Source organism: Procambarus clarkii, chromosome 43, assembly GCF_040958095.1.
Source record: "Procambarus clarkii isolate CNS0578487 chromosome 43, FALCON_Pclarkii_2.0, whole genome shotgun sequence".
Lineage (NCBI taxonomy): Eukaryota > Metazoa > Arthropoda > Malacostraca > Decapoda > Cambaridae > Procambarus > Procambarus clarkii.
This window is the reverse complement of record NC_091192.1, coordinates 14,164,862-14,177,230: the sequence shown is the minus strand read 5'-3', so window position 1 is coordinate 14,177,230 and position 12,369 is coordinate 14,164,862. Positions and strand designations below refer to the sequence as shown.

Here is a 12,369-nt window from a genome sequence, read left to right as displayed (position 1 = left end):
CTGGTGTTATATAATGGAAGGTTTGTGTTGTTGTAACCCCTTGGACCATCGGGGATCGAACTTCGACTCTGCAAGAATTAAGACCCCTCGCTCTAGCCACCAGTCAAAGAGACATACATAAATTACATATTACCTTATCACTAGATGCCTGTCACTCCCCAGGTTAACCTACTTTATGTGGTGGATAATATATATATATATATATATATATATATATATATATATATATATATATATATATATATATATATATATATATATATATATATATATAACTTTCATTTTTATTTTTTCAGGAATGGCACCGGAGTTGAGCCCACGTCTCTTCCCACGTCTCCCACGAGAGGAACCAGCGAGGAACCAGCGAGGAACCAGCGAGGAGCCAGCGAGGAACCAGAGGAACCAGCGAGGAACCAGCGAGGAACCAGCGAGGAACCAGCGAGGAACCAGGGAGGAACCAGCGAGGAACCAGCGAGGAACCAGCGAGGAACCAGCGAGGAACCAGAGGAACCAGAGAGGAACCAACGAGGAACCAGAGACGAACCAGCGAGGAACCAACGAGGAACCAGAGAGGAACCAGAGAGGAACCAGAGAGGAACCAGAGAGGAACCAGAGAGGAACCAGCGAGGAACCAGAGAGGAACCAGCGAGGAACCAGAGAGGAACCAGCGGGGAACCAGAGAGGAACTAGCGAGGAACCAGAGAGGAACCAGCGAGGAACCAGCGAGGAACCAGCGAGGAACCAGGGAGGAACCAGCGAGGAACCAGCGAGGAACCAGGGAGGAACCAGCGAGGAACCAGCGAGGAACCAGCGAGGAACCAGAGGAACCAGAGAGGAACCAACGAGGAACCAGAGGAACCAGAGAGGAACCAACGAGGAACCAGAGACGAACCAGCGAGGAACCAACGAGGAACCAGAGAGGAACCAGAGAGGAACCAGAGAGGAACCAGAGAGGAACCAGAGAGGAACCAGAGAGGAACCAGCGAGGAACCAGAGAGGAACCAGCGAGGAACCAGAGAGGAACCAGCGGGGAACCAGAGAGGAACTAGCGAGGAACCAGAGAGGAACCAGCGAGGAACCAGCGAGGAGCCAGCGAGGAACCAGCGAGGAACCAGCGAGGAACCAGAGGAACCAGAGAGGAACCAACGAGGAACCAGAGACGAACCAGCGAGGAACCAACGAGGAACCAGAGAGGAACCAGAGAGGAACCAGAGAGGAACCAGAGAGGAACCAGAGAGGAACCAGCGAGGAACCAGAGAGGAACCAGCGAGGAACCAGAGAGGAACCAGCGGGGAACCAGAGAGGAACTAGCGAGGAACCAGAGAGGAACCAGCGAGGAACCAGCGAGGAGCCAGCGAGGAGCCAGCGAGGAACCAGCGAGGAACCAGGGAGGAACCAGGGAGGAACCAGCGAGGAACCAGCGAGGAACCACCGAGGAACCAGCGAGGAACCAGGGAGGAACCAGCGAGGAACCAGCGAGGAACCAGCGAGGAACCAGCGAGGAACCAGCGAGGAACCAGAGCGAAACAAACGAGGAACCAGCGAGAAACCGGAGAGGAACCAGCGAGGAACCAACGAGGAACCAGAGAGGAACCAGTGAGGAACCAGAGAGGAACCAGAGAGGAACCAGCGAGGAACCAGCGAGGAATCAACGAGGAACCAGAGAGGAACCAGCGAGGAACCAGAGAGGAACCAGCGAGGAACCAGAGAGGAACCAGCGAGGAACCAGAGAGGAACCAGCGAGGAACCAGCGAGGAACCAGAGAGGAACCAGAGAGGAACCAGAGAGGAACAAGCGAGGGACCAGAGAGGAACCAACGAGGAACCAAAGAGGAACCAACGAGGAACCAGAGAAGGAACCAGCGAGGAACCAGAGAGGAACCAGCGAGGAACCAGAGAGGAACCAGCGAGGAACCAGAGAGGAACCAGCGAGGAACCAACGAGGAACCAGCAAGGAACCAACGAGGAACCAGGCCGCCTGAGCATGCACCTAGGGGGGTCCTGGGCCACTTTCCTGCCAGCCGACGCCTCTTGAAGTGGCAGTAATTGTGTAGTGGTCTGAATGGTTCCTTAACGACCGGGAACCACCGTCGCTGCTCGTTAGCGGCTCCTTGCACTACAATAGGAGGAAGTGTACGATTTCGTAAATTGAAGCCGATGGTGGTAGTGGTGACAGGGATGGTGGTAGTGGTGACAGGGATGGTGGTAGTGGTAGGGATGGTGGTAGTGGTAGGGATGGTGGTAGTGGTAGGGATGGTGGTAGTGGTAGGGATGGTGATAGTGGTAGGGATGGTGGTAGTGGTAGGGATGGTGGTAGTGGTAGGGATGGTGGTAGTGGTAGGGATGGTGGTAGTGGTAGAGATGGTGGTAGTGGTAGGGATGGTAGTGATGGTGGTGACAAGGATGGTCACCTTGCCTCGAGGTTACCTTAAATTAAGATGATTTCAGAGCTTAGAGTCCCTTAATATCCTCCTGGTTGCTGGACTGGTCAACCAGGCTGTTAGACGCGGCTGCTCGCAGCCTGACATTGAATCACAGCCTGGTTGATCAGGTATCCTTTGGAGGTGTTTATCCAGTTCTCTCTTGAACACTGTGAGGGGTCGGCCAGTTATGCCCCTTATGTGTAGTGGAAGCGTGTTGAACAGTCTCGGGCCTCTGATGTTGATAGTTCTCTCTTGAACACTGTGAGGGGTCGGCCAGTTATGCACCTTATGTGTAGTGGAAGCGTGTTGAACAGTCTCGGGCCTCTGATGTTGATAGTTCTCTCTCAGAGTACCTGTTGCACCTCTGCTCTTCAACGGGGGTATTCTGCACATCCTGCCATGCCTTCTGGTCTCATGTGATGTTATTTCTGTGTACAGGTTTGGGATCAGCCCCTCAATTATTTTCCACGTGTAAATTATTATGTATCTCTCCCGCCTGTGCTCAAGGGAGTACAGATTTAGGCTCTTTAGTCGGTCCCAGTAATTTAGATGTTTTACTGAGTGGATTCTAGCAGTAAAGGATCTCTGCATGCTCTCCATAGGGATAGGGTGACCTCTGATATAAGTTTTGATGCTGGCATCACATCCATGAAAAATTCATTTAGGTTATCAATCTTCAGTGTGTTTAGTGGCTCGCTGAAAATACTCGTACTGATTCCTCAGTATTTCGCTTATTTCTTTGTTAGCAAGTGTGAATATTCCATCATAATTGTGCAGGGGCCCGATACTAGATGTGGTTGATGATCTTGATTGTGGAGCTCCTGGTTGGGAATCACTCCTGACCACCACATCAACCCCCTGACCACCACATCAACCCCTGACCACCACATCAACCCCTGACCACCACATCAACCCCTGACCACCACATCAACCCCTGACCACCACACCAACCCCTGACCACCACACCAACCCCTGACCACCACACCAACCCCTGACCACCACATCAACCCCTGACCACCACACCAACCCCCTGACCACCACACCAACCCCTGACCACCACACCAACCCCTGACCACCACACCAACCCCTGACCACCACACCAACCCCTGACCACCACATCAACCCCTGACCACCACACCAACTCCTGCCCACCACACCAACACCCTGACCACCACATCAACCCCCTGACCTCCACACCAACCCCTGACCACCACATCAACCCCTGACCACCACATCAACCCCTGACCACCACATCAACCCCTGACCACCACATCAACCCCCTGACCACCACATCAACCCCCTGACCACCACATCAACCTCCTGACCACCACACCAACCCCTGACCACCACATCAACCCCCTGACCACCACATCAACCCCCTGACCACCACATCAACCCCCTGACCACCACACCAACCCCCTGACCACCACATCAACCCCTGACCACCACACCAACCCCTGACCACCACATCAACCCCTGACCACCACACCAACCCCTGACCACCACACCAACCCCTGACCACCACACCAACCCCTGACCACCACACCAACCCCCTGACCACCACACCAACCCCTGACCACCACACCAACCCCTGACCACCACACCAACCCCTGACCACCACATCAACCCCTGACCACCACACCAACTCCTGCCCACCACACCAACACCCTGACCACCACATCAACCCCCTGACCTCCACACCAACCCCTGACCACCACATCAACCCCTGACCACCACATCAACCCCTGACCACCACATCAACCCCTGCCCACCACATCAACCCCCTGACCACCACATCAACCCCCTGACCACCACATCAACCCCCTGACCACCACACCAACCCCCTGACCACCACATCAACCCCTGACCACCACACCAACCCCTGACCACCACATCAACCCCCTGACCACCACATCAACCCCTGACCACCACATCAACCTCCTGACCACCACATCAACCCCCTGACCACCACATCAACCCCGTCCTACTAGCCCCTCGCCCCAACCTTCTCTGCTGGTATCCAGGACAGAGCTCTCGGCCAGGAGACAAAGGCCCAGCGGGAGATCACACTGGTGATGGATGACCCTCAGTGCTCTATACTCAGCCTCCCTACCCTCGGCCCCGGCCAGTCACCCCTGCCACAGTCTGCTCCACTACAGCTATTCCCGCTACAATCAATAGGAAACTGTCGCCCCACTGTAGTTATCCCCCACTTTCAACCCACTACAGCCACTCCCAACCGCCACAGCGCTACATTTAGTTAGTTTAGTTCATTTATTATGCACCCCATACCCATCTTTTGGGCGGTAGTGGAAAGGGTTACAGAGGCACATAATGGGCTCAGGGACTGAACCCCACAATTCATTTAGCTAAGCAAGTTACAATCTTGATGAGCTAGTTACAAAATTCAGTATAAGTCGTCACATCAACAATGGGTTCGAGACCGACCACAAGTACAGTTTCTAAATTAAGCAACTGACATATGTGGAGAGCTAGTGTCAAAATTGATATGTTTGTCCTGCACACCGCCCCCCATCCAGTGGGCAGCGGTGGATAGGTTACAATCACTTAGTTACTACCTACAGTTATCAAACTGGGGATATTGTGGGAACCGACCTGTGAGATTTATATTTATTTAATTTATATGAATTTATATTTACGTTAATTTATATACTTCGATAGCAATTTGTATAATGATAAGTGGACTGTATTTCTGCAATAATCTCAATCTCACAAATCGATCCTCTACACATTAGGGGGGTTTATATTTATATGTATGCAGCCAATCAAACTACAGTAACTACATACATTAAACATTGAAGAGGTTCCTTATCTTATAGTACAGCAGGTTAGTCCACCAGGTATAACTAGGGTGTAGACACCAAATTATCCTCTTTGAGGTAGCTTCCATATCACCCAGTAACTGGTGCACAAATCCTTCCTCGTCTTGACCTGTCAAAAGTGCGCTAGCTGTGAAGCCAGAATCCTATATATGACAAGTATATCAGAGAAAACAGTACATGGAACATGAGGACCTGGCTTAATTACCTTTAGTTTGAGGCTTCCATGTGATCTAACCGGATAACCCTACCCAATGACATTAATGGCCACTAATGATAGATAATGGGTTTCGGATAGACACTTAACTTGAATTTGTAGACAGCGTGTTGATAATGGTACACTTTTAGTTTCCATAACACTACGTCCAAGTAAATTTAACAGGAGCCGAATTTGCTCCCGTGTGAGCCTCTGGTCTAGTATAAACAACAATGGCTGTTTAACACTCCATTCTATTGACGTTACTGGCCGACATTGTCCAGAATGATAGGAGCCGTTTGCTCCACACGTCTCGGAGGTGACACAACAATGGCTCCCTCCTCCTCCTCCCTCACGCCTGGCCTACTTTGTCCAGATTTCAGAAAGTGATAGAAGGGTCACATTTACTCTACTTTAATATTGATAATTAAGTTAATTTATATTAGATGTTTTTATGATGGTAAAGTCCAAAGACTAATGTATTTAAGAACAATTCCCACCATAATAGGTGGTGAATTATAATAGTATGTGGTGATGATATCCCGTTTTCTTTAGACGGAAATTCCACTACAAGTTACGTTTTCTATGGGTAACTTGTTGGTAATACAGCAGCACTTATTATCTGTCTGTATATTATTAAATGGTGTCGGATTTTCCGACATAATTCCCCAGGGGGCTGCTCACGGGTCGAAGTCCTGTTTAGAACAGACGAACACCGATACTCCTCCTTCGGATTATTAGATTAATTTGATGTTAGTAGTTAGTAATCACACATTTGTGCGTCTGTTCGTACAGGACGGATGTCCCGTACTAGAGTTGTAGGGGTTAGAAGTCTAATGCGATTTCATTTCCCTGTCAACTCTTGAAAGGCTAATATTCAAGCCTTATTACATATTATTTAACCCAGAAGACTGGATGTGATCAAGTACTACAGTCAAGTATGATTCAGGGACTGCAGTGAGATCAGTGACATTAGATATAACTTGAAGTTTCTTCAGGTAACTGGTCACTGATATATAAACACTGAGGCCCATGGAATACATCTTGATTAAATAATAAATGTATCAAATCAGTCATCAGATTTATTGGGGTTTAATTTAGTTAATTGATTCAGAGGATTGAATAGCTCATCATTAAAGTAAAGTATGGTTCTGAGACTGCAGTGGGTTCAGTGACATTGGTCGCAGTGACTTGTAGCTGTTTTAGGCTACTGTTCACTGATTTGCCACTGAGGCCTCATGAACTCATCTTCAGCTTTAAATGATGATACTAACATCAACCTCTGTTGGTATAGTCAGCTGTAATCTCCTTAGTATAATGCTACTGGAGAAATATAATCAGCTGACAAATTTAGGTTTCTATTGGTATTGTTTATCTGCAGGCTTAGGTCTCCTCAGGCTTGATACTGGGCCTGAGAGTAATTTACCTCCTGCAGAGTTTAACATGGTTATGCCCTGATATTTAGTAGGGCTACCAATGAATTGATGGTAGTAGTCTGTCCCCACAAGGACAGCCATTTGGCATTTGATTTGCTCAAATTTACCTGCAGCTGCTTGATAATAGCTTTCCAGGTCAGCATAATCAACTTGAGATTGTTGTGACAAATCTTCACATTTCTTGATCTGTCTTGTTAAGTGGCCTTTAAGACCTGCAAGGGTTCTTTTCATTCTCCCTGCATTATCCATACTGGCTAGTTGGTGAAGCCTTGTGGGACTTGTACTTGGGCTGCTCATAATACTGAACAAGCTCTAATGGTAGCCTAGGGTAAATTCTGCACTCACTAGGCAATAATCCTACCTCTACTAGAGGTTAGCACTTAAAATTAATACACATTATATATATACAATCATACACACTAATGATTTGAGTGATAAACCAGTGTCACTGGAAGTACCTTTAGGTTAGCTCTTCTATATCACCCTAGGATGGTAGAGACACTAATTAATCACTCAAAGGTGTAATGATCATAAGTAAATTATTATATATACAACTCAACTCGAGTTGATAAAAATTACACCCAAAATAGGGTCTGGACCATTCATTAATGGTGTTAGGTTGATCAATATAGTACAACTGACTATGGTAATAATGGGACTAGGATGAACGATAATAGTTCAACTAGTCATATCCTACCCTGTTGTGGGTTGGCAATTAGTAAATATACTGTGATCACTAGTGCAATATATATTAAATAATTCTCTATTTTGGAGAAATAATATACACAATTATTGATAATAGCCTCTTAATTAGCCTCTATGAAACTTCTAATATTATCTAGAAGTATTAAATATTATTAGTGACCTCGCGAAATAAAGTCCACAAAATTCGTAGATAATCTCTCGCGAAATGTAACACCACGAAATCCGTGAACAATCTCGCGAAGACACAGTCACTAATTTGGCTGGATTCTATATTAGCGCTGTCATTTCACGAAATAACACGCCACCAAATATCTGTGGGTGTGCATGAAACCGCTGACGAAGCTGAACTGGGCTGAGGGAGGCTCCTGAGCTCCCTCGAGGCTACGCTGCCGTCTTGACTGCTGGCTTTGTTTAAATAACACTGCACTAGTTTATTTAATGAATCCACTGGATAACTGGTTCATCCGGTACTAAGATGACCAAATGTGGGTTCAAAGGATCAAATAATCCGTCATCCGGTTCGAAGGACCAAATAATGTGGGAACCGACCTGTGAGATTTATATTTATTTAATTTATATGAATTTATATTTACGTTAATTTATATACTTCGATAGCAATTTGTATAATGATAAGTGGACTGTATTTCTGCAATAATCTCAATCTCACAAATCGATCCTCTACACATTAGGGGGGTTTATATTTATATGTATGCAGCCAATCAAACTACAGTAACTACATACATTAAACATTGAAGAGGTTCCTTATCTTATAGTACAGCAGGTTAGTCCACCAGGTATAACTAGGGTGTAGACACCAAATTATCCTCTTTGAGGTAGCTTCCATATCACCCAGTAACTGGTGCACAAATCCTTCCTCGTCTTGACCTGTCAAAAGTGCGCTAGCTGTGAAGCCAGAATCCTATATATGACAAGTATATCAGAGAAAACAGTACATGGAACATGAGGACCTGGCTTAATTACCTTTAGTTTGAGGCTTCCATGTGATCTAACCGGATAACCCTACCCAATGACATTAATGGCCACTAATGATAGATAATGGGTTTCGGATAGACACTTAACTTGAATTTGTAGACAGCGTGTTGATAATGGTACACTTTTAGTTTCCATAACACTACGTCCAAGTAAATTTAACAGGAGCCGAATTTGCTCCCGTGTGAGCCTCTGGTCTAGTATAAACAACAATGGCTGTTTAACACTCCATTCTATTGACGTTACTGGCCGACATTGTCCAGAATGATAGGAGCCGTTTGCTCCACACGTCTCGGAGGTGACACAACAATGGCTCCCTCCTCCTCCTCCCTCACGCCTGGCCTACTTTGTCCAGATTTCAGAAAGTGATAGAAGGGTCACATTTACTCTACTTTAATATTGATAATTAAGTTAATTTATATTAGATGTTTTTATGATGGTAAAGTCCAAAGACTAATGTATTTAAGAACAATTCCCACCATAATAGGTGGTGAATTATAATAGTATGTGGTGATGATATCCCGTTTTCTTTAGACGGAAATTCCACTACAAGTTACGTTTTCTATGGGTAACTTGTTGGTAATACAGCAGCACTTATTATCTGTCTGTATATTATTAAATGGTGTCGGATTTTCCGACAGATATTTGGCTAAAATTTCTGGTAGCAGATCATTTTGAATGAAATATTTACACATCGCTGGAACATTGGTTATAGAATTGTCTCTGAATTCACGTATCTTTTCGCACTCCATCACATAGTGACGGAGGGTGTGCGAATAATTTTGTTGACACAGTTTACATTTGGTCAGGTCTACATCAGCAAATAATAAGAATTCCCAGAGATACTTGTAACCGAGTCTAAGCCAAGCAGTAGTAACATCCCAACAGACCACTGGAACATTATCTAACACAGTGCACAGTTACAACCACAACAGACCACTGGAACATTATCTAAGACAGTGCACAGTTACAACCACAACAGACCACTGGAACATTATCTAACACAGTGCACAGTTACAAACCCATTAAGATTTCAACTTCGATTCAACAGAGCAGAAGTTGTTGAACACATATGGCAAAATCTTACTGAAGCGACCATACGAGTCATAAATACTCATACTCCTCCCAAGTAAAACAGAAACAAGCAACACTTAGTGGGCCAGCCAGAGGCTTAGGGCCCACGCAGGAATATCCCTGAAAAAAAAGTTGTAACATCTAGAAGTCTGCTGATTTTGTTGGATGAACCATAGATCCATAGGGGAGCCGGTCGGCCGAGCGGACAGCACGCTGGACTTGTGATCCTGTGGTCCCGGGTTCGATCCCGGGCGCCGGCGAGAAACAATGGGCAGAGTTTATTTCACCCTGATGCCCCTGTTACCTAGCAGTAAATAGGTACCTGGGTGATAGTTAGCTGTCACAGGCTGCTTCCTGGGGGTGGAGGCCTGGTCGAGGACCGGGCCGCGGGGACACTAAAAAGTCCCGAAATCATCTCAAGATAACCTCAAGATAGATGTGTGGCTCCTCTTGCATGCTAGTATGATGATAGATGGAGTTACTGGTGTCGATTTCACTTTGCCTCAGAGCTACAAGATTTTGTTGAAGCTCTTGGTGTACTGCTGCTCTCAGACTGCTTATTGACAATCCAAGGTTAGACTCATAGGCTCCTTTAAAGGCAGATTCTTTGGCTAACTCATCAGCTCTATCATGCATTCGGAGGCCAACATGAGATGGAGTCCACATGAAATGGACTCTGTTACCATCATTAATAATTTTGTTGTATTTGTGCCTAGCTTTGGACACGAGCATGTTACAGTTATGAGTTGAGTTGAGAGCAATTAAGGATGATAAAGAGTCACTTACAATTAATGTATCAAGTTTGGAGACTTGTACACATTTCAGTGCAAGAAGCAAGGCAAATAGTTACATTTACGCTACATAGCGCTACATTTACTCACTCTCACCCCATTACAGGTATACAAGAAATTTACTCACTCTCACCCCATTACAGGTATACAATAGATAGACTAATACATCTGGAACAATACAATCTCCTGAGCACACAACCAACTACTGATTGCGCCACTGGCACCATAAAAAAACTACTAGGGCCGGACGGTAGAGCGACGGTCTCACTTCATGCAGGTCGGCGTTCAATCCCCCCGACCGTCCACAAGTGGTTGGGTACCATTCCTTATCCCCATTCCATCCCAAATCCTTATATCCTGACCCTTTCCAAGTGCTATATAGTCGTAATGATTGGCGCTTTCCCCTGATTATTCCCTCCCTCCCGAACACAGATCCCATCAGTGTTACAACAATGAATGCAGGTGGGCCTCTGTACAGTGGAATGTTATCAGTTAATGCACAAGGCAGTCACAACAGAGTGGCAGGAATTCCTCAGAATTCCTTAACACACAACATTGCTCAGCTTACAGTTAACAAGTACAAATATTGGTTTCCAGGTTTCCCTAACTTCTACTGCTCTTGTGATCTGCAAGTTCATTCACATCTATTTGTTAACCCTTCAGCTGCGACGTTTAAAACTATATTAGGAATAGACTTCAACTAACATTCTTAGATTATGGCACTATATTGGCACTGAGAACAATGCAGTTTGGGTTAAGATGTGCTACAACCAACGAAAGCAGATGTTGGTGCAAGTCAAATAACTTGGAACGATGGAAACAATTTAACGGTGTTTGCCACGTTATGTTCCACTTAAAGTGGCATAAATTGGAATCACTAAGCACGATGATTAATGGAGCTGGGGTTATTTGTATTTGGTTTTCTAAGCAGTGGTCTATGTTTATCAGCTAGCTGTTGAAATACTAGGGATATACATCAGTAATTTGTAAACAAAGCCAATAACCAAATTTTACCCATGCCCTGAGAGTACTCAGAGTATGGGTAACGATGTGTATCAGTGCTATACCGATGGCTCTGTAGAAGAAGATGGACGATGTACCGGATGTGCATGTAACATATTTGAACAATCTTCTCTCGTACATACAGCAATGAAGCGCGTCAATGACTGGGCAAGTACAACTCAAACCGAACTTGCAGGCATATACCTTGCCACTGAATTTTTAAAAGACAAAGGCAGTGGACTTATATACTGTGACTCGCAGAGTGCACTCCTGGCACTGAATGCACATAGTAGTGACACCCAGAAAATAGTCAGTGATATTCGAACGAATGTTTTAGCTGCCAAAGAAAACAGATTTAAAATTAATTTCCTATGGATACCATCACATGTTGGCATCTCAAGGCATGGCACTGTTGATATGCTTGCTAAGACAGCCTGTAGAAAACCAGTGGTAGAAATTGATATGGGTGTTTCATTAGCAGTGACAAAGAGAATACTTAAACAAATATCTAATGAAGATCTCACCGACCTAACAAATTCACAAAGACCGGAAAGTTGTAGCATTAAATATTATGATAGATAACGTGAGGAGACATTCACATATGGGACTAATAGAACAAGAACCCGGCAATGTGATGTTATAGTGGCCAGAATACGCCTGGGATATAGACGTATCTGGCAGCTTTCTCAAAACCCAAATGTCGGGTACACAATGTGTCAACTTTGTGAAAGAGAAAACATGCACTCTCTTGAACATTATATTGTAGAATGTCCCATATTGACTGACTTTCGCCCTCCTGGGCTAAGGCGCTACATAGCGCTAATCCTTAATCACCTTAATCATACCTTAATCACCTTCAGTGATTAAGTGCTTAATTGCACACTAGTTTCTCTATCAGCTATCTCACCCTGTC

General features: G+C 45.6%; 1 protein-coding gene across 1 annotated transcript; it reads left to right on the top strand.

Moving 5' to 3' along the window:
* The first annotated feature begins 298 nt into the window (after positions 1-298).
* LOC138373643 (trichohyalin-like) lies at positions 299-1,600 on the top strand. Its single transcript, XM_069339981.1, has one exon. The coding sequence runs from the start codon at positions 299-301 to the stop codon at positions 1,598-1,600; it is 1,302 nt and encodes a 433-aa protein (XP_069196082.1).
* Positions 1,601-12,369: the final 10,769 nt, after the last annotated feature.

Excerpts from the sequence above, each read along its gene's own strand:
- LOC138373643 (XM_069339981.1), top strand. The coding sequence starts at position 299 with ATGGCACCGGAGTTGAGCCCACGTCTCTTCCCACGTCTCCCACGAGAG.